The sequence below is a fragment of the Sprattus sprattus genome (assembly GCF_963457725.1).
Source record: "Sprattus sprattus genome assembly, chromosome: 10".
In the NCBI taxonomy this organism is placed as follows: domain Eukaryota; kingdom Metazoa; phylum Chordata; class Actinopteri; order Clupeiformes; family Clupeidae; genus Sprattus; species Sprattus sprattus.
Genome location: NC_137908.1, coordinates 23,756,316 through 23,780,315, shown reverse-complemented (window position 1 = coordinate 23,780,315; position 24,000 = coordinate 23,756,316). Strand labels below are relative to the sequence as shown.

The window sequence follows — 24,000 nt, the reverse complement described above, 5'->3', positions numbered from 1 at the left end:
GTGTGTGTGTGTGCGTGTGTGTGTGTGTGCGTGTGTCTGTGTGACAGACGAAAGTTAAGTGAATCCTTGATGGTATGCTATAGTCTGAAGGGAGGCTTATTGCTTTAAAAGTATAGGATGGGCCAATTTGAACACATACATTAACACATAAATCATTGAATCGACCGCAGAACATGATTGCCAAAAAATCCAACTTGGTTAATAAAAGGGCGAGTAAAAATTGGACCATATAGTTGCTCCCTAGCCAAAAGAAAGTTCCTATTTTCTCAGGGAATAGACCATACACGTTGTCTGCCATTTACGCTGTTAAATTGCCCAGATATAATTACTCAGACAATGATGAGGCCTCTCTGGCAGATAATATAAAGTATCCTTCACTAAAAATCAACTTACTCATTAGCTGGTACATAAATGATCACCCCATTTGCTGGATGTTGCCATTGCAATGCATGAACTGCACTAAAACCTGCCTGTGGGCTTAATTACGGACTCCTCTTTGTAAAATCAGGCCTATTCTCTTGGGGAAGGCATTAAACTTATACTCTGTTTGTATTTGAGATTGCACAGAACAACAACTGACTTAATAAAAACCTACTCAATCGCATGAATAAACATTGTGTAAGGCCAAACCTCAAGACCGACACACGCTACAAAAAGTAATAGCCAGAGAACGTGCTTCTTTGCTCGACTGGAATACTTAAGGTCAACCTTGGAGCAACGCAACAGTGAAATCCACAGCAGGCAAACATAATTACCCTGGGTTCTGGAGCCCACATGAAAGAAGGCAAGAGTCACTGCCTTCATCTCACACTATCTTGCTCTGAGCCGTACTTTGAACCGTCTCGATATTCAGTCCCCACCGCGGTGTCGTGCTCTTAGGCCTTGCTAAATAATCACTATGAAGCCAGACAGTCTACAGCAACATTCAGATCAATGGGCGTAATTCATAAGCTGTGTCATGAGCGGGAATGTGTGTTTGTGTGTGTGTGTGTGAATGGAGGGGGGGGGGGGGGCATCTGAGAATAAATCTGTACACACACATTTTCCTCCATTCTCCATGATCTGCATGCACACTGTACTTCACACAACTTCACTCATGCAGACTTGCAACTTTTGCCAGTCTCTTTTTAGTCAAACAGCAGTCTGAAGGTTAGTATCATAATGTGTTGAGGGTTGTATAGGCTTGCACACCTGGCAGCATTACATAATCAGTTCCCACAGACACAAATGTTGCTGTATGACACTGACTACATTAAAGTTTGCAGATGCAGAACTGGCATCACCAACAATACAAAATACCCAAGCTGTCGTACTAATGGAGTGTAAGACAAGGCAAGCTATTATGCTCATCAGAAGTAGCTGTTTAATTTGGGTTCATCTGCAAAAAGCTAAATGAGGCTAACTCAAAGAGAGTGTGAACAAAACAATCAATGAACCAATGAACCAACGATAGAAAAGAGTTATTACTATGCCCTAATGACAGAAAACACCCTCCTGAACATCGACACCCTGAAATCAGGATCTAGCACACAAATCATGTGTAATTAGCTTAAGCATCATGTGTAGATGTGAAGCATTCTCCCGTGCCAATAGAAGAATCCTGCTTTGACATGTTCCTTTGTGTTCGTTTCAGAGGGTGGGACGCTTTATAAATGTTTTAATACACACCCAATGTTATATGCATGAGCCACAAAACCGCGTGTCTGAATGATTGACTAGCCAGGGTGCAGTTGATACTGGTGGGGATCAGGCCCTCGTCTGGCGTAGTTCCAGCCTCCATTTGTCATCTGGATGATCTGCCACAGACAATTTCCAATGGCAGATTTGAACAATGATTTATTCCAGAAAAATAGTGGATACAAAAGATCTTATCCGAGCAAGAGCTGATTTATAAGAGAAATTCAGCATAATTTTATAGGACTCAAGTCTGTAAAAGTACACAGATAGTGCGCTCCACCTATCAGAATGACAAATGGAAATCAAGCAAATCTTTTCAGAATAATATCAGCAGAAAAATCAAGATTAAACCTGAACTTTCTTTCCTGAAGTTATGTCTCTTGAGTTCAACTCACTGTTAATTGAACTGTTTCTGGTACATTGACTGGCATTCAGGATTATGAATAACAATCAGCCATAACATACCGAAACGCCTTTCTTCATGGGTCTACTAGACATTCACTGTATGCGATATATTGGATGACATTAATACATCAAGAAATAGATATATTATTTACACTGACAATTCCCTGTGTGGAGGTTCATATGCTCATAAGAACTCAGCAAGTCATGGTGACCCAAAACAGAAAAAGGTTACCTAAGGACAGATGTTCAGGAGGCCCTGTCTACTCTCATAATAATGAATGTACTGCTCTCCCAGTTTCAGTGATATTAGACTCACAATGGAATATCACTTTCATTATTACAATAAAACAATAGCAAAGCCCTATTTAGCAAATGGGAAGACAGCAGGGGGCAACGGAATGTTCCAGGAATGTTTGCCCCGTGCCAGACGACAGGTCAGTGAAGGTCAGTGAAGGTGAGAGGTCAGGCGTTTAACACATATGTGCTTAATGACTCGAGAAACAATGGAGAACCCAGTCTATTTATAAAACTCATTGTTTACTTATGTTTTTCCTCAGGCTAGTCAACAAGAGTACGACCATAAAACAAAAAAAAGATAACAGCAGAAAAATCAACATTAAACCTGAACTTTATTTCTTGGCTAGTCAACAAAACAAAAACACGACTATTCTCCTCCTCAAAAGTCAATAAAGTTATGAAGAAAAAATGAAACCACAGAGAATCAATTAGGCTTTGAGATGGTGTGTGAAGCCAACTTGAAGTGCTGGCATGGGGTTTCTAAAGTCATTAGAGAGACGCTTCTGCCAGTGGCTCTTCTTGGCAAGCTGTGGACCTGAATCTCAGACACACTGAGTGCCGCCGTCATCCACATCTGTCCTAGCCATAGGAACACGACAACACAACGACCAAGAATCCCCCAGAACCCAGCACAAACAAGCCGCTCTTGCCTTCAACCTGGACGTTATATATCTCCCAGAACTCAACACAAACGAGCCGCTCCTGCCTTCAACCTGGACGTTAAATATCTCCCAGATCACGCAGTTGGAAAGGGAAATGTAGTAATTAATGAACCAAACATTCCATGGGGGGGGGGGGGGGTGACCCTGAAGTAGGTGCAACCATCAGCGCTAATGGGACCTAGACAAAACAGGAGTGTCTGCAAAAGCTGAAGAAAGCGAGCAAGGAGAAAACAAGAAAAAAAAAAAAACTTTCCCCACTTTCCTGTTTAACTTTTACAGACATAAAATGTGATGGATTATCTTTCCCAGGCTGTGATGTGCTTCTGTTTGGCCTGATTGTTTATACAAGGACACCTAGGAATAGATGGGATCGTCACACACGGTGCGACAAATGTCATTTTTACAATGCTGTAAATCTGGCTAGAGTCAGAGTAATGATTTAAAACAGTTGAAGAATGCTAACTGCCTTCGCTTTTATGACTCTTCCATGCTTGCAAGGATATCGTGTCTCACAACGTATATTGCCGCTGTTTGTCACTGCACCTCCAAGACAAATAAACTGCAATGAGCCGTAAGTGAATTTCCAGAGGCTCTGCATAGTGCAAAGCAGAGAGGGCTTCCTGTGGAAAGCTTCAGGCTTCCTACGATCAGAGAAACACACTCTCTCACACACACAACTGCCTAACAGAGCACTTGATACTTAGAACAGTAAACTACTTGAACTTCATCTAGGTGTCTTCTTCAAATGAGGTGTGTCATTATTAATGACATGCTGCTTCAGCGATTATAAAGTAAAGCAACACATTTACATTTAAATTCACAGGCATCCTGCAGAGGCCAGGAAGCAAACCCTGGCTGAGTGCATAAAGGAGACATTAACCACTGTACTGTATGTAAGTATGTATGTATGCATGTATGCATGTATGTAAGTATGTATGTATGTATGTATGTATGTATGTATGTATGTATGTATGTATGTATCTTTGTATGTATCTTTGTATGTATATGTATGTCCGTTTTTGGCACTTTCCACTGGTAACGTGTCAAACAATAGGATCTGGGTTGAGATAAAAACTCAGGGGCCATTTGCACGTCTTCCTCTACGCGCTTTATGTCTTCAGGAAGTCATCTGTTAGACAGATGGTGGCAAAATGAAACACTTCTACCAGAAATATTCATCAGACAGATTTTTCTTCACACCATGTATATGGCCAGGCAACATCTGGCCGCTCAAAAGGAAAAGGTTGTGAAAAAGATGAAGTATGGGCATTTTACAGCTTACAGTAATGCAGGGCTCATTTATTCATTGTGTATATATCTGTCATCTACAAGCAAACTTACCACTGCTTATGGGCTTTCTACAAATAATTTGTCAACAAAGTAGTTTTTCAGGTTGAGACCTTTTGCTAGAACACCATGGCTTTGCATACATAAAAAACACACAAAACTATATTTATGTTTATATTTATGTACACCAAAACCCCTTCAGATCCAAGCAAACAGCAGACATTTGGATCGAGCATTGATGTTATCAGAACAGGCAGGTGTAGGAATATAGCAATGCTGAATAAAGACAAATGCTCCTGTCGGTTTCAATGAGCGAATAAACATGAACACTGCTAAACCAAAACTGTCATCCGATGAATAAATAGTCAGGAAGAATGTCTGGGTACAAACCTGAATATTCAAGCACCGAGTGGTTTAAAAAATATGATTTTGCCACTAAAACACAACTCAGACGTGAAATGAGAGCGTCAGCACCCTTCTATGCCTCCCATCGTTCACTTAATGCCGCAGCTCCCCCTTCTCCAGTGCAGCAGGGGCTCGCCGTAAAGAGGCAATCATACCCATAAGTCTGAAGTTCTCCTCTCTGCACCTAATACCTAGGCTAACCAAACCAATCATGTACTCTGCGGTGCGCACACGTTCCCTCCAGACTCTCCTCGCTTTGATACAGTTCTCTGAAAACCTCCGCTTTTCTTCCAACAAAAGACCCTGGGAGATGTTTATTTTTTTCTTCCCAAGCACAGAAAACATATTCTACTAACAATAACAGTTGTTATTCTCACTTGTTTACACATGTTGCTTCGTGCCCCTGAAAACTGTTTGGCTCTTAGCTGATTATGCCTGCTTCACCGACTGCTTCTTGTGCTTTAAAGTCTTTATTTTCCCGTTTTGCCCTCTAGAAACGTCATGATTTGATCACGTCTGATGCCCGTGGCTGGCAGCAGGTGATAGAGAGAGTATAAACTGCTGGTGAATAAGTGATGGGTTATGTACGATGGATTATGGACATTCTGAGAGACATACTCTGAGCTCCATATGAAATCAATATTAGAATGTTGTAGGATGTCACAATGGAGGCTCACCCTAACTTTATAGGCAGTTCAGTGCTTAAGTAAGGAATGTAATGAATGCTGCCCAGTCGCGCAACAAAGGTATCTCAAGACATTCCGTTTCAGAGACTGTCAGAGTCATAGGAGATGCTAAGTCCCCACAGCATCCATTGTCTCCCATGCTTTGTCGAGAAATGCATGATCTGTACAATACTGCGTGAGGCCAGAAGACAACTGCAGTGCTGTTGGCCAGAAGGGAGGTACAATGCTGGGAGTTTCATGTTAATATGGAGGCTGCATTAGCGTTTCTTCCCCCAGTTAGGGCCCACTGCTACTGAATATTACTATTCCTCTGGATAAAACACTGCTTTCACAATCGGTATATCGAGGATTTTGCTCATGTTTGAAGCAGCATATAGTGGTTTCCCTTGTCGATAACCGCCTTCCGTCTGGCACAAATACAGCCTGTGTGGGAGGGTCTTGGTGTAGCCTAATACTCTAGTCTTATGTAGCTGCAGACAGGTAAATGGTGTAAACAGGATGACAGACCACACGGCAGACACTCTACTGTCCCATATGGCTCATGCCAGTCAGTTTAATCATCATTAGAGGGGAAAACAATGACAGCACTGTCAACCTCTTTGTAGCTCTGCCAGCAAGTACATGAAAGCTTCAGCTTCTGTTTTATCACTGTTTCTAAATGGAACTAGAGAAAGACAGTAGCACCTCCCCTCCCTGTTCAGAAGTAGCCTAACGTTGTCAGTAAATACTTGTGATGACCATATTTGATGCCTTTGGCTTGAGTTATTGGCTTCTCGTTAGTAAACACAGTCAGTTTTGCCTGTATTGATAACACAGGCAGAATCCTCTGAGTATTAGCAAGTTTTTCAGTCAGGAACTGTCAGGATTTCCACCCTCCCATCCTTTCTGTAAACATCAGTCTGACTTCTTTTCCATCAATTACTGCTGGCCCAAATAACCTGGCCCGTATTTTGGCAGAAAGCTGAAGCTAGTCATCCAGAGTCCTGCATATCCACGACAGGAGCGTGGAGAAAGCGCAATAATATTCTTTACAGCGTCATAAACATCAGAGAAATAAAAATGCAGACAGAAGGTTGAAACCCAAGTGATGACAGAAATAAAAGAGTAAAGGCACTGCCACCAATCGTGAACACATTCAGACAGATTTGTTTGCATTTTAGCTTTACTTATTCATTTGGCTTTTTTTTATCATGAATTCATTGGCGGCATGAATTGTAACACCACCACATCCACATCTCATCCAAAAACCTGTGCTCAGTGCTTAGGAAAATAATTGACCGTCATTCACCAAGCCTGCCTGACTTCACAACATCTTCACTGCTCTTCAAAATATCTCTGTATCAATATACACACTTTTTCTGGCAGGGCACCTCACCACACCACACCACTCCTCACCACACCACATCCTGGCATTTGGCCAACTGGCTCCAATCACGTCTCTGGCGTGCCAGATAATTCATCACTCTCCGAGACACCCATCAGACCCGGGCTGGCAGCTGCTTCTCCCGGGGAACCACGTTCTGTTCATGGCCAGCACATGCGGCGGACCTCCCCCCATTCCTGGAGGATGGAAGGAGGGAAGCAGGCAGGCAGCAGGAGAGACCCTTCAAAATGGAGAGACGTGGAGTGGGCCAAGGATCTGTCCAGACAGAATGGTGGGGCTTGCACTCTGTGCCATCGGTGTCTTGAGTGTAAATGTAAGTTGGATTCAAGTGTTACATTTTCAGGCTTGAGGTCTGGCTCCCAAGTCAGGAAACAGCTTACCTAAGGTGTGTTATGGATTTGCACTCACATTCAAAAGCTTGATCATTGATCTGATCTGATCTGGTTTGATCTGATCTGATCTGATCTGATCTGATCTGATCTGATCTGATCTGATCTGATCTGGTCTGATCTGATCTGATCTGATCTGATCTGATCTGATCTGATCTGATCTGATCTGATCTGATCTGGTCTTTTTCTGTAATGCTCTTTAATGTAACAGCGTTCACATATGGGGGCCAGTCTTAGTCTAAAGTAGTTGCGTTAGAATGGTGGGGAAGCTCAGGCAGTGCTGCACCAGGTGTTTCTACTTGAGTGAGATTACAAGTTGGGCACTCCTCTCCCTGCCATATGCCATGTGTTATGAACCTTAAAAACGTTGTGTGGACTTTGGGCAAAAGAACATGTCTCTATTCCAAAACGGTTACACGGCCCGGTAAAACTTGTCCAAGACTCAAAACAGAGTGGTCTGAGGGGCTGACTGACTCTTAAGACTTTAAAGACTCTGAAGGACTTCATATCACCTCTTATCTTCTTACAAAAATACCCATTCATGATTCAGTCAGTCAGTCATCCTGCGGGCTCCATCATGCCTGACTCTGATGAGGACTAGCCTCTCGTGGTTCACTTCAATGGCCTGGTCTTTTATCAGTCATTAGCACAGCCTCAGACCAGACCTTTTAACTACCTCTGTTTGGAATTTCACCAAAACAAATCATCTTTGTTCGCTTCTCACAAATGTTCTTGAAAAATAAGAAGCAAAGCAAAGCATACAAAAAACTAAAAAGAAATTCCCTTACAATAATAATCTTTGGGTTCCTCAGACAAGCCTCCTTCTGAACAGTGAGACCTCCTACCTTGCAGGTCAGGCCTGCGTCCGCACCTACGAAAAAACACAGACTATAAATCAGGCCATGGTGGTTCTCCCTGAGTCAACAACGACTTTTCATGGCTGGGTGTGAGTAAATCAGAAAACCCCAGGCCAGTCTGACTCTCCGCTCATGGTATGAAGGGTTATGGATCGCTGTGGGTTCAAGCTCAGAGATCAGAGGAAGGTGAATAAGGATTTTACAATAAAAATACAGACACACAGGGTATCTTTTTTATGAAAACACCAGCCTCTGTCAACAAGCTGAATTAAAGTATGTGGGCCTTATCTCTTTTTAATCCTAATCCTAAAGTCTATAATACTCGTATGTCATACATACGCACACACACATAAGCTTTCTCTTGATAATGCTATGCAGTTAACCACAGACTGGAACATCAAAGCTCCATAGGCAGCCCTGTGCACTGAAGAGTGACAAATACTCCCCCTTAAAGTAACTGCGGCTCACACAGTGAGGGTACTCTTCCTAATCTGTTCTCAGTCTCACCGACTTCCGCACTGATTGCCACTCAGTCGGCTTTTTGTCACTGGAAGTGCCATAGCGGAATGTGTTTCGACAAGCTGGAGATATTTATCTTAATTGCTGTCAAAAATCGCGCTCCTCTTTATCTGCATTCAAACTCGTTGCTCAGGAAAGAACACTGCTTTTCCGCAAATGCAATTATTGCCTCTGGTGAGTGATTGGAAGGAATGCCTTCTTACAATCAACAAAATGCAGGTTCCCAAAAAAAAACAGTGGTTATCACTGTGTACCCCATTTCCCCAAGCCGCTGTCACTTTGACTCAGGACTGTCAGCATGGCGGAAAAGACTTGGTTTACTCAAAGCACAGAAATGTAAAAGCACTGATGCCCACACAAAGAGAGGAAGGCCCCTCCGTCAACATATATTTGTCGTGCTGCACAGTGAGATAAGCTAAAACGCTACAGTGTAAAACACAAAAACAGTGCAGAAAGATCCAGTAAGTGAAGGACTTCTCTTTCCTTTTCTCCTAGGGGCCACCTGCCTCTTCGCATCCATATCACAAATGACATGAGCATACGGTAGGCATGACAATAGCTACTGGATATTTGGTCAGGAAAAACAAAGTACCAGAGTCAAACAAACACAAAGAGGTTTCAATCGCCATTTTTAAGTTGTCGACTTCACTGAAAAAAAGGTATTCTATTATGTGGCACACTTGAATGTTTTAAGGAGCTCTTCTGCTTTTCTACTTAGTCTGTTCTTCTGTGGAGAGGCTCATAGCTCTGTGTGGATGGCAGACAGAAGAGAGAGAAAAGAGCAAAAGAAAGAGAGAGAGGAAATAAAGGAAGCATTGATGTGCCCGGGCTCCTTTTCTTCAGGACAATAAAAAATGAGACGAGAGACAACCAGTCGCATCTCTTGCCCGCTGCTTCATTATGTCTCCTGGCCGGCACTCAAAAGCCGTTGCAAGCCCCACACTGCTGCACAGCTCTCTAATGACTCAAAAGTCAATTTTTTTTTACCCCTCCATTGTTGGCCCCCTCAGTGTGTCCACTCCACCCTCAAGCTGAAGCATGTGGTATTGTTTGGCTCGTACTGATGGAAACCTCCAGTGAGGAAGGAACTAAGACACGAGTGTAGCGTAGTGTTGCTTAGCATAGCGTTGCTGAGCATAGGGTTGCATAGCATAGCGTTGCATTGCCTGGCGTAGCCTGGCAAGCAGCCCTGGTAATTTTGACGTCAGCTCAGGGACTGGAGACCCATGGGGCCGGGGCAGATTGGACAAGCCCTGAAGGGAGCACCTCATCTTCGTTAGCCCCAGACTCAGAGGCAATAACGGCCCAGACACTCTCATCCATCAGCAAATAACAATGTCTTCACCAACCACAAATGAAATCACAAGTCTCCCTTCCACCACCGCCACCATCACCAATAAAAAAAAAAAAAGCATCCCTGTCATATCAGCAAGAGAATTTGGCCTCTGGACAGACACCAGAAATATGATTGGGCAGTTTTCCCCATTATAATGTTGTTGTTGTTGTTGTTGTTGTTGTTGAACTAGCTGCCACTGTTTGACTCCGTAGACAACTATAACTTCAACTAGAATGACACTAAAAGCCTCAACAACACAGAGTTGTGTGTTACACAAACCTGATTAATGCAGAATGGTCTGCAGTGGATTACTTTGAAGTCATCTTCCCATGTGTACTCTTACAGCTTGTTGAGTAACATACAGCATAAGCTAATCAATGCTAAACGTTAACATGACAATTTTACATTTAGCATTGTTGTGGTCGATGAAAGCCCTGAAATTAACATTTTAAAGAGCTTAAATGACTGGCAAACTATTACCCTATATTATTAAGACATGGCCCAGTTATTCTGGAGGGAGAGAGATTTGTGTCAGCATTAATATGAGACCTGCCATCCATCTGCCCATAGTGTGACATATGCATCATGGGGATAGGCATGACCTAGCGTATGAGATGGAGAATCCTCAGCTCAAAATGACCTTTGGTGAAAATAGCCCCAGGCTAATGCCAAGATTTATGAGGCTGTTCCCTTAAGTGATATTTATTCATATATTACAATGGAAAGAAGTAAATGTATGATTACTTTGAACCCAGCAAAATGTTCAAAGGTAAATGTAGTATGATTAAAGTGTTTCACCTGACAATTAAATTAAATGTAATGGCTGAACAGCTGTAGACAATCGCCAAGGCCTCCCTCTATATAAGCCTCTACATGTAATCCAGCTGTAACATGGGAATAATTAAAAGTCGTTAAATTGCTAAAACATGTCAGGACAAGTCCCATTAAACATTGTGCATGTTTTAACAGGGAACAACACTGAAGGCTGAGATACAGCACCACAGCGATTGAGTCATTCTAACCCAGCGTGATCGAAAATTCTTGCTTTTCTATGATGCAACACAGAGCTCTCGGAGCAGCAACTGTCTAGGGGATTTCTGGCTCGAGCCAAACTGACTTTCCCACCCTCTCTGTGAAGGGCTGAGGTCAACGCAGAGCTCAGCAACATCCAACTCTCCAAAATCAACAGCTCGCAGTGGGAGGGAGGCCCGATGCTGCCTCTCCCTTCAACAAAACCATCCCTAAAACACGAACACAAAGGAATCTACAAGACTGTGCTCAAGAGCGTGACTAAAATATTTTACACACAGTCTCTGGGAGTGCACTGAAGTGAACTCTGAGTGAGTTGCTGAGTACATCTAGAGCTTTTTGTCCAGAATCGTGTAGTTACAGTGCTATGCAAATGTATTAACAATGCTGTGCACTGACACTACTATGTTCTACTGTTGCTGTCAAGCGGCTGTTGGGTTAATGAGGGGAGCATACATAAATGCCAAGTTACCTGTCCGGCGGGTGTTTACTGACAATACTAGGCACTACCAGCACTGTGTACTACCTGCACTGGTGCTGGTGGTGCTGCTTACAAGGTAAGTGAACTCTGAGTCAGGTACAAATGGTGCTATGCACTAACGATACTGTGCATTAACGATGCTGTGCTCTAACGATGCTGTGCACTTACGATGCTGTGCACTAACGATGCTGTGCTCTAACGATGCTGTGCTCTAATGATGCTGTGCACTAACGATGCTGTCCCCTAACGATGCGCTGCACTAAAGATCCTGTGCACTGACGATGCTGTGCACTAACGATGCTGTGCTCTAACAATGGTGTGCACTAATGATGCTGTGCTCTAACAATGGTGTTCACTAATGATGCTGTGCACTAATGATGCTGTACACTAACAATGCTGTTCACTAATGATGCTGTGCACTAATGATGGTGTGCATTAACGATGCTGTGCACTAACAATGTGCAATGTGCTAACTGTGCTGGATACTAACAGGGCTGTGTGATTAACAATGGGAGCTCGTAGAGGGCAAACTCGACAAGAATAAAAATACAAGTTATTTGTCCAGTGCAGTGTACTAACTGTACAGTGGGGTTAATGAGGGGAGCAGATGGCCTTTCCTAGTCTCTGTGGACCATCTCATCTCTCCTACCCCGAACCTCCAGCTGGACTGCAGACAGACAGACAGACAGACAGACAGACAGACAGACAGATCCCCCCTACTACAGCATGACGACCCTGTATGCACTCCTGATATAACATACTATGTTTGAATACCCATCAAGCCCTTCTGAGAGCCAATTTTCACAAATCATGCAAATACTACAGGGCAGAGGGTCAAAGAACTATAATGAAGATGGACATTACTATGGCCATTCAATACAATTGTATTCAATAACACGGCAATTATGTTGTCTGATGTGGGCGTTGAGTGGAATAAGGACACAACTATATCCACATTAAGAGAAAATTCTATAATGGATAAAATATTGCTAAATATAAATCCTATTTTTATTGTGTGAAACTGCTTTAAACTATATGGTGGAACATGACCCATGGTAGGCCTATTCCACACATACATTACATACATACAAACATACATTTAGTACATACACATGTATAGAAGCAAACCCTTCTTACAGAGGTACATAGAAACTATAAATGTTATTGTGGAAAACATCTGGGTAAAATGTTTTTTTTTTCCCCCCATCTCGACCATTGAGCCAGAGGGGATGATTTTGATTTTGTCATCTATTTCCTATGAGATCCCTCGCTGTTCAGCAAGCGCTATCTCATTAAGTGTAGCCATGAGGATGATGAATGTGCTTAATGTGGAAATCAAAGACACTTACACACACACGATAATTGTTTCTGTTCTATATCACTAGTAGTGCCAAATATTTCCTATCGCAAAGAGCAAGAACCTGTATAGCAAGTCTGCTTGCGCATGGACTATGACATGAAAAATGGAGTTCATGAACCTCCTGACAGCATTTGGTGAAAGTTAGCTCAGCATTCAAACGACTACAATGATATGTCATGTGAGGCTGTATCTCAGGTTGTGATTTGAATGACTGCTAGATGTTGTGAGGCTAAGGGTGAGATATATGTCCCTGATGATTATTCATATGAAATATGGATTACTTCACTTTGGAGCTCCAACTAGGAATGACCGGTCATTCCTCATGGAGCATTACTGAGAAGTATTCATCATTTCTACACTTTCCATATGTTTTTTAACCTCAGACACCGTAAAGATGGATGCATTTTTGGGGAACAATCCAGACCCTACACGGGAGAGAGCCATGTATCAAATTATGCCTCTGTCCTTGAGGCATTTCATAAAGTGTGGCAAACTAACAAATCCCTATTCAAAGGTCATAATAACCAAAGCGAAGTTTCATGTTTACATTTGAGTAAGGGGAGGATTGATGAGTAGAAAGTGATTTCACAGGAACAGTAGCACAAGTTGCAGTGCACAGCAGTCTTATTGCCATCGTGCTCATCACAGTCTGAGATAGTGCTGAGGTTCAAAACACCGGTCCTGAGAAGCCATTTTGAAGCACGTCCATCACTTACTTTCTTCCTCACTACAGAACCTGGGAGGGTCACAGATTCTCAAAGAAGTTCCTAGAGCTAATACTGTTGATTGCTGCTGCAATACTCAACACTGATTTTACAGCTTTGCTGCCTATCCTCCAACTGATCAAACATTGTAAACAATTGTATTTCATCAGAGATCAACTTGCTAAAACTATTTGGCAAAACCTACTGAGAGAAGTTGAGGGGAATGACACAAGACATTATATTTAGTAAGAAATTCAGTCTTAGGAACCCGTACCTCTATCTTTATCTTCCATTAAAAAACGTCTAACTTACCGTGACTTTTGTTTTACACTCAAAGTAACAACGGGAATAGAAGAAATATATCTTGTCGGTTCTTAAATAACCTTTCAGTGTTGTTTCATATAGACCAGCTAGAGAGTGCTTGAAGGATCTAGACATGTTCGTATTGCCTTACCTTTAGTCTGAAGTACTTTTCTAGTTTTACAATACTTGACAAACTCTGTTAGAGTCATCGGTAAACTTTATTGCAACTATTGCCTATAGGCACTAGGAATTGGAGAAGAAAGTGAGGAAGAAGAGTTCAGCCAATGGTGAGAAACCCGCAGTGATAAAGGATTTCAAGCTGAGTGATAATATCAACTCAATCCTTCCAACAAAACTGAATATATTCATTTTTTGGCACTGAGACACATGGCTCCATCATCAAAGTTAAAAAAGGGTATACGTCCATCAGACTCTGCAGATACTTCAAAGCAAACATTCCGATAGGACATTCTGGAACCGTGAACAAGAGGCATATGTTTTATCTCACCACCTCATACGCTGTTCATTTAAAATAACCTCCACAAGCCAGATAAACCAGTGTGTCAAAACCAGTTGTGTGTGTGTGTGTGTGTGTGCGCGCGCGTGTGTGTGTGTGTGTGTGTGTGTGTGTGTGTGTGTGTGTGTGTGTGTGTGTATGTGTGTGTATGTGTGTGTGTGTGTGTGTGTGTGTGTGTGTGTGTGTGTGTGTGTGTGTGTGTGTGTGTGTGTGTGTGTGTGTGTGTGTGTGTGTGTGTGTGTGTGTGTGTGTGTGTGTGTGTGTGTGTGTGTGCATGTGTCAAAACCAGTTTTCTGAAATCTTCTATCATATATACAGCTGACTGCCCCCCATAGCCTCTGTTTTACCTGATGAAGCCTTTCAGCACACAACTGCTGCATGATTCGCGTTATGACATGTGACACACACACACACACACACACACAGAGAGAGAGAGAGAGAGAGAGAGAGAGAGAGAGAGAGAGAGAGAGAGAGAGAGAGAGAATGAGAGAGGGAGATAGAGATAGAGACATACACACAGAACAGAATTGGCAGGCTGCTTTCTTTTGGAAAGTCAATATATATTCTATAAATTCTCTTGTGAAGCAATTTCAACATAGTAATAGTTGGGGGCCAAAAAGACACCATCTCATCAGTGAACTCAAAACAGTGAGAAAGAGGTGCTGGCATTTGTTCAATAATACTGAGGCAGATTCACACGCTACAGCTAACCTGCTAAATGTAGGTTATCTATCTGGAGAAGGGGCCTTCTCTCCTGAGCCAAGGAGAGAGCATATGTCAAGAGTGTTTCCATTTTGAAACGGGCGTTTATCTTGAACAGTGGCCAGCTGAACGTGGGATACTGAAAGAGGAAAATTATCCCCAGCATCTGTATCACAGCAATTTCCATACAACCACTATGAGCAAACAGGAAATCCTATAAATTTTTTTTTTTTTACAAGCAATCACTGTGAATTTAATGTTCAATCCTTGAAGAACTGAAAATGTATGAAGCAATCACTCTTCATGTGATTTTACATGATTGCTGTCATTTGCGAAGATATGGCTTTCTGAGCTATTGTAAAGCTTCCCAATAATGCATGAGCATTTGCCAAAGTGGAATTTCAGATAGAGCAGAAAAGTATTAAATTACCCAGGTGCCTCATGCGAAAGTCCAATTAAACTTTTTTTATGAGTCCAATACAAGTCAAAATGAATTACAAAGCCCATCGACAGCTTCAGGTTTAAAAATCCCTAGGCGTTTTGTCTTGGGGACACTGTGTATACACACCCCTCCGACGTCTCCAGCTAATTGGAAACTTAAACGTGTTAAATTGCACAGAAGAGTAACTCAGCAACTGAGTGATGGTGTTGATTTAGACGAGATGAGAGCAGGAGGAGGTTCACAGCAGGGGAAGTGTGTGGCCTGCCTGGCTCGGGTACTTCGACTCTCAGTCGAGTTTCCAGGGGCCTAACTTATCATACCAGCGTCATCAATCACAACAACACATGCTCACGTATTAAAAAGTGAATACTGCATGTGTGAATAAAATACATATATTAATAATTACAAGCAATAAACACAAGCGCTTTGGGGTCCAGAATGCTTGTTGAATGATGAGGATACACTGTGGAGTTCTGGTTGAGAGGAGTCTGTCTGGTCTCCAGCAGTGACTGTCACATGCTAGATAATGTATCATGCTTGTCTTTCAGCAGCTGCAAGGCCCTATTCTGCACTAATTCAGCCATTATTCAAAGTATCAGTTTGTAGTACCTAGCAAATGTCAGCAATCAATCACTGGTCTTAATTAAGCTTCCCAAACCCCTTTCACGGATGACAGCGACAGTGCAGCATTCGGGGGGGGGGGGGGGGGGGGGGTGATTAACAAACTGCAAAGGGATCTGCTTACTCACCGCGATTATCCAGGGGGAGGGAACTGAGGGAGTTGCCCCGCTCCTCTTCGTTCTCCTGCTGCCTCTCCCTCTCTCTCTCCTCGGCGTGGACACTGCTGAGTTCCTGGGTCTGATTTCTCACAGGGTGTCCCCCATCTGCTTTCACTCTTAGGGGAGGTTGGCTGGTGGTGAAGAACCGCACCACGGGGAACGTGTGGATCTCGTGAACCCTCTGTGGTCTGGTAGTGTGCTCTGCAAAGTTCACAACGGGGGGAGTGACATGTTCCTGTGGCCTGTCGAGCTTCGCGCTATGCTCCAGGGAGGGTCTCCAGGGCCTGTGACCTATGCCCCTGTCTCGGTCAACTTCATCTTGGACAGGCTTGCTCAGTGTTTTCTTAATATTTCCATGTCCCTCATAGCTGCCCCTGTCTTGGTCAACTTCCTCTGTGATAGGTCTGCTCTGAGTATTCCTGTCATGACCATGGTCAGCAAAGCTGCCTTTGTCTCTGTCAATTTCTGCCATCACAGGCCTAGTCTGTGAAGTCTGACTATGTCCTTGTTGAGGAAAGGTGCCCCTCTCTCTGTCAACTTCCTCCATGACAGGTCTGCTCTGTGTAGTCTTGCTGCCGCCATGTTCAAGAAATGTGCCCCTTTGTGGGTCAAGTTCTTCCATGACAGGCCTGCTCTGAGTATCCCTGTCATGACCATGGTCAGTAAAGGTGCCCCTGTCTGGGGAAATGTCCGCTATCACTGGTCTGCTCTGAGTAGTCCTGTCATGACCATGATCGGCAAAGCTGCCTTTGTCTCTGTCAATTTCTGCCATTACAGTCCTACTCTGTGTAGTCTGGCTATGTCCTTGTTGAGGAAAGGTGCCCCTCTCTCTGTCAACTTCCTCAATGACAGGCCTGCTCTGAGTATTCCTGTCATGACTATGTCCAGTAAAGGTGCCCCTCTCTCTGTCAAGTTCCTGTATGACAGGTCTGCTCTGTGTAGTCTTGCTGCCGCCATGTTCAGAAAATGTGCCCCTTTGTGGGTCAAGTTCCACCATGACAGGCCTGCTCTGAGTATTCCTGTCATGACCATGGTCAGTTATAGTGCCCCTGTCTCTGGAAACTTCCTCTATCACTGGTTTGGTCTGAGTATTCCTGTCATGACCATGATCAGTAAAGGTTCCTCTGTCTTTGTGAACTTCCTCCATGATAGGTCTGCTCTGAGTATTTCTGTTATGTCCATGATGAGCGAAGCTGCCTTTGTCGCTTTCAAGTTCTGCAATCACAGGCCTTGTCTGTGTAGTCTGACTATGTCCTTGTTGAGGAAAGGTGCCCCTCTCTCTGCTAACTTCCTCTATGACTGGTCTGGTCTGAGTATCTCTGTTATGTTCATGATAGGCAAGGCTATGTTTGTGACTGTCGATTTCCGCCACCACAGGCCTGGTGTGTGTACTCTTGCCCTGTAAATGATCAGCAGAGCTGTCAATGTCGTGCATCGCAGGCCTGCTCTGTGTCTTGCTGAGTCTGTGGTCAGGGGACCCATGATTTCCTCTCTGTGGAAACACAGTGAAGGCATGTGAGGTAAGTGTTCTCTCCTCTTCCTCCTCTACCTCTTCCTCTTGTTCCCGTCCTTCATCTTCATCTTCATCTTCATCGCTCCCTCCTGCATCCCTATCATGGTCTGCAGCAGCAGTGATCTCCAGCGGGAGAACTTGGTTCTCGAAGGCTTGCTGCCAGGAAGTTGTCGTGACCTCTCTGTGGTGTTGCAACGTGGTCTTCTGAAGAGTCGTCGGGGCGTGGGTGGTCTCAGCGTGGGGCGTTGCTTCATGGTGGACAGCGAACGTCTCTCTGAGCTCTTGTTTCATGTCTCTGTGAAGACCCACACGCGGAGTGAAGGATTCTGGGTAGGACACCGAGATGATGGAGGACTCGGTAGGGGCGGCCAGATCTATGAGAGGTGGCCCCGGGGTGTCCGTGGGCATATAGTCGTAGTCAGCCTCCTCCTCGTCATCTAGATTGTTTGGATGCTGAGTGAAGAGAGGGAGAGTGTCTCCGTGGGCCAGTCGGAACGGCTTGGATAAGCTATCTCTCGGACCCTGGTGCTGAAAGATGAACTGCAGAGGGTTACCGTGAGGCCTCTTGTGCATGTTTTCCTCAGTGGTCATGGCCAGCACAGGCTTCTCGACTTTACTTGGATCGCAGTCTGGGACTGGGTAACACATGAGGTTCCCCCCGTCGTTGGGACAGTGGCACACTTGGCACGGGTCCATGTGGAACGAGTGTCCCGCCTCGTACTTCTGCTCATTGTGCACGCACCCGACGCGCTCGCACTGGATGCACCCGTCAGACGGCTCCGACAGCTCGATGCAGTTGGCCGGGATGTCCGGGCAGGGGATGAAGTGGCAGCTGATCCGCCCGCCGCCCTCAGGGCACGAGCACTCTGTGCTTCCGAAATCCACAAAGTACGACTCCGCCTCGGGCACTTTCCCTTCCTTGAAGCCGGCGTTGACGCAGTCATAGTACTGATACCCCTGGCAGGCACATCCTGTCTTCACGCAGGTGGCACAGCATTCGCCGCCTCCCAGCGACTCCTCTATGCAGTTCTCCAGCACGGGGCAGTCCACTCCAGTGCAGTCTTTCTGGCCCAGGCAGCCACTCAGGCTCAGCAAGAGCAAGCACTTCAGCAGCATTTTGAAGGTGAACAATCAAGGGCAAAAAAACCAGCAGTCCACTGTCAGCTTGGATTAGCAAGTGCTCTTCTCTCAGAAGCTGCTGACGCTGATTGAAACCTAGCAGAGAGGGATACAGAGGAACAAGAGAGCAAAAGAGGAGAAAAATAAAGAGGGGGGGGATTTTTTAACAAGTTAAAGTCGCTGTGCTGCTGATTTCCTGTGGAGGGCACGCAGCCAGGCTGACTCCCCGCGCTAAAAGCCAACATCTGGCTTCATGGCTGGGCTCAAGTTCTCTAGTTCATCTCATATTCAGAAACCACAGCACTGCCCCATCCAGAAGGGCTGAACATATTTTCCCTAATAAATACAGTCTGCTTTGTGCAGTGCACTTGTATGATCACCACAGCAATGCCACTGTCAATTGATGAGAAGATTCCATGGTCATGATTCCGATTTGGATTTTGGTTTGGACAAGACAAGCACAGACCATCAAAGGGCAAAATAAAACGCAGTTTTTTATGTATATCCCATCTGTGCAGGGATTATAAAAAGAGGTCATGACGAATGCTGACTATTCACGTTTCATGTGATTGATTTTTCAGTTTATTTGGCTTGTCATCGCTCCTCAGAGACAGAACAGTGAGGAAAGACCAGCAATGTGTGCGGACCTTGTGGTTTAAAGCTTCAAGATTGTGAATGACAGTATGGCTTTAATATTAACGCACACAGACCACGCAGAACGTGATGCCAATTTAACATGATGAGGTGTTTTGTGGGTAATCCGGGCATAGTAATTTCTGAAGCACCTCACAAAGTACTTCAGAAAAACTTCTGCCCAGACATTTCTGAACTATACATTCATGCGCACCTACAAATCACGCATGGTGTGTGCTTTTCATTTTTCATTCCAGCTGGATACACATTAAGGTAAAAAGGTAGTTTGGTCTTCCTCAAACTGTGTGCATTTCTGCTGTACGCATTATTTTACACCAAACTGTGTGGCACCTTTTTTCCCAGTCATTGTCAAAGAGTTTTTAAAGACTGTTTAAAAGATGACATTCTTGAGAGAACAATTCCTGTGAAGTGCAAAGCTACCCCTTCTCTCTTTACTGAAAGTGCCTGGGACACAAGTACTTCAGAGTCTTTGTCTATGTATTTCAAACACAATGTGCAGTCCTGTGAATAAGGTCTGAAACATATTTAGTGTGCTTTGGCAAAATGCCAGGCCTCTTCGGACCCCAAACCTCACATTTCACGCATGACAATCAAAGCACAAAGCACACTATTAGCCCTAATTGTACTAAATCAAGGAAACGATCTATCATCACCTACCTGTTAAGAATTAATCATACAAAATCTGTGTTATTTTAAAAATGAAAAAAAAATGTCACATAGCTTATGAGATTTGCTTATGAGAACCTAAATTATTCATCTACCAGTTCCACTAGTTCTACTATTTTTACTGGAGGTTTGTGCACCATCATGTTACTCGTAAACTATTCTTCCTTGCTAATTCGATTTCTTTACCGACGGCCACCCCTTGCAAATCACTTTATAAAAAACGGTTCCTGCACATACCAGATGTTAAAGCTGTCATACCCTGTCACTGATCACTTTCCCCACTGACAGAAATGACGGTGCATCTCAGTCAACTTTTGTGACAGTGTTTTTCAAACACTTCAGAAAGAAATCCTCAAACTGTTCGTCTGAATTAGTACTTGTCTGAGTACTTCTGAAAACAGCGCCTAAGCCTTGCATTAATTAGTTTAAATGAAAACTGCGTTGTTAGCACTCTCTGAGCATCCAGTCGAACGGCTCAAAGTCTCAGACTCATGACCGAGAATTTACAAAGACGGTGCACGCAACAGTTTAGCCCTAAAGGGTGGTTTCAAAAACAAACATCAGTACACACTTAGTTTTATCGAAGCAAATTGGCAAGCCTGGCGGAGATGTCCGTGCCTTACACAAGTCTGCATTCCCTGCTGTAAGATGAAGATGTCCGGGAGAGAAGTTCCCGCAAGAGGATCGCCTGGGCGTCTGTGCACTTCGCAACTTTTAGTCATGGGCTAAAGTGGCTGCACCTCTCGCAGAGGGGAGGGACAAACGTTTAGGACCTCATTACCCAGCTTTTCATCGTGCCCTTCAAGACCTCTCGCAGCAGGAGCCAAAAGCGAATCGGAATGATACAAAAAAAGCCTGGACATCCGACATTGCTTCACAGAATTCTCATATTTTCTCAACGATAGTAAGTCATGAGCGATTTATTTGACTGTCATCACTATTTATCTAGGCCTACATCCAGTTTCAGTAGAGTAATAGCTAACTTATTTTCAAATTGTATTTAGATTGTATTGCTCATATAATACATACAATTTTACAAATAAATAAAAACAAGGACCCGTGTCACATTTGTAAGGTGTCATAGAGGTGTCAGAGGTGGACTCCTCTCTGCCCCAAGTTACCCAGTGACAGCACACCTCATCAATCTCACCTTTAAACGTCACATAGCTACTGAAGCATTTATGGTCCCAGGTCAGGTCAACTTTATTTCACTGTGAAATACAAAAGTGTTTTGAACCCATCATTGACAGAGGACCTTGCTGTTTACAACGACACTGGTGCTTGTTTTGTTTGTTCCATTAGATTGCACTGTGGTACGCACACACATACGAGTTTGACCTTCAAAGACAGGTCAGTGGGGGTTCTTTGGGAATGGACACCAGAGCAAACTTAACCCATGTCAACCATGTTTTTTTTTAGGGCCTTGCATGTACCTTTGAAAAAAGAAAGGTTGTAACCTTGGCCAAACAAAAGCCCTGTGCTCACATCATTACTCACCCCTGCTGTCTCTTTCATGGCAGTGGGTCTGCCTGACAGGAGGTGTCCACTTGGGCTGAGCTCTCCAGGAAAGTTGCAGCAGAATTTCTGCTTACGGTGAAACTTCTCCAGTTACCGCTAATTGCTGCAGAGTCTCACCATGAGATGTCTTGTTCTGTTTCTCTTTCTGTTTCCTTCCGTCCCCCTCACGTCCCCCTCACGCCCCCCCCCCCCCCCCCCCCCCCACTTTTTCTCTCTTTTGGAGTTTGTAATCAGTACCCTCTTCAATCTCAAAATTCATTTTTTTTCTCTTGTGACAGCACAACACAAGACATGGCACTTACCTGTCATGTCTTTCCAAATTCTGCCTCAGGACACTGAAACATTGAGCTCATGTCTGCATGTAAACAAAGTTAGAAAACAAACAGTTGTCCATCTGGATTCAGAGAGGAAGACGGGTGATTTATTTCGTGTGATTAGACGTGTCCAGAGCGTGCGGCGAATGTCGGACTGTGTATATGTTTTTCGACAGCTATCCCAGGGTAATACAACAGAGCACTCTATGTCTATTGCAAAAGTTCACATTCAATAGTCAGTTTTGCCATGACCTAAGTTCCAGAAGTTTGGCACAGAGGATGTAAGGAAACAGTCTCCAGAGTTAAGGGAGGCACATGCAGCCCCACTGAACTCTTCCTCCAGCTCCAGTCCTCTAAGCCAGAGAACAATACAATAGGATAAATATGTCTGATGTCCTGGAAAATGTGTTCTTTGACCCAATCTAATCCTCTCACTGCAGCCAATAACATTTAACAAACAAAACACGGAGACAGTTTCAGGCTAAGAATCAAAGAACATTATTCATGCCAATGCTTGTCAGAAACAGCAAAAAAAAAAAAAAAAAAAAAAATGCAGTTGGTTCCCCTTTTGCACTTCAAAACCCCACACCAAAGGATCTCAGTTTTCTCTCAAACATCTGGACAGTGAGGAGGCTCTCCTTTGATCAGCTGGGGCTTTGTAGGTCGTCGTAAGCGTGTCAGTGCGCAGAATGCTGGCTGGGCCATGGAATGTATGTCCCTTCAGGCATGGGATGGAACTCTTGTCTTTGGAATGGAGGGCTGTTCTGATCAGCATTCCATCTCTTTGCTTATAAGAAGCCCACTTTAATGGCTGGGGGTCAGGATCTAGCAGTGCACTTGGGTTACCTTTGATAGATAAGGCTTTTTTTCCCCTTTACCTGCCCCCCCCACCCTTCTTGGAGATAGTCCTCCTCTACTAGACCAGGGCAATATGCCTCTTCTGGGCAGGGAAAAAGTGAAAGAAACAGCCAGAGAGTGAAAGAGTAGCGGAACAGAGATGGGAAGGTGCTTGCATGCATTTAGATGTCCTGTTTTGAGAAAAAGCACATTGAGAAAATCCTTTGAGTGCAGTACATTTATGCAGCTGATGGACGGAAACCCACAGCATCCATTTCATTTTTTTGTCACTCTCTCTCGCACCGTAGAGTGTCACATCCAGCGACTGTCTCAAAATAGCCCCCTCAGGGTATATCCACACGGAGAAAGAGCTCTTAGCCGGTCACAGCACCCAGGCAGACAGTCAACCATCTCGCCATGTGAACCAAAAAAAAGAAGCAAGTAATTCCAGGAACAGCATGGTGTGTTTGGAGTGTGTGAGCTGCGCATGATCAAGTGTGCACCCGCTGGGGGGGGGGGGGGGGGGGGGGGGGGGGGGTTGGGGGGCCAGGTAGTATTACTGACAGACGTGCTCTTTGGCGCGCTGGTGAGATTTGTGGAATCTCTGTGCGACCTCCAAGAGGCAAAGTTATCAGACACAGACAGGGCTTTGAGAGGAGCCCAGGGAGATGGGCTTTATCAGAGGGGGTCGGGGGATTTACGACAGTAGGACCCATGGCCTATTTTCTCTCTCTCCCCCCCCCCCCCCCTCACCTCTCACAGCTAGTCAACCTGGACCAGGAATGCTAAAAAGTGAACTTTAGTGTGATCCTCATGATAGATGAACAGCAGGTAGCTCTGAAATGGCCTGTCTGCACTATGTCGCCTGAATTGTCTGAATACGACAGACAAGACAAGATTTGGGAAAACTGCTTGTCATTTTTGATTTTGGAAACTCAATCTTCACTGTTATGCAAAGCCACTGGATATGTTTAGTCTACTCTATCAGGAAAAATAAACAGAACTCAGACTAACATGGTGTGACATGGTTGTAAAACTCTTGAAGACACCTGGAGTGTTGTCAAACATTTACTCTAACGTACAACGAAAATAAAAACATATATTTGAAATGTTTGAACATTTGAACACTTTTACTTTCAGGCCTTGGAGCAGAATGGC

The 24,000-nt window shown here is 44.1% G+C and overlaps 1 protein-coding gene across 1 annotated transcript in view; it reads right to left on the bottom strand.

Moving 5' to 3' along the window:
• fbln2 (fibulin 2) overlaps positions 1 to 20,827 on the bottom strand; it is a 78,851-nt gene extending 58,024 nt beyond the window's left edge. Inside the window, exons 1-2 of the mRNA XM_080845420.1 lie at positions 20,745 to 20,827; positions 16,192 to 18,949 (exon numbers count right to left, since the gene is read on the bottom strand). Of these exons, the coding sequence (XP_080701546.1) occupies positions 16,192 to 18,850 (2,659 nt within the window). The 5' untranslated portion in view covers positions 18,851 to 18,949; positions 20,745 to 20,827. The remainder of the gene's footprint in view (positions 1 to 16,191; positions 18,950 to 20,744) is intronic.
• Between the last annotated feature and the right edge of the window lie 3,173 nt (positions 20,828 to 24,000).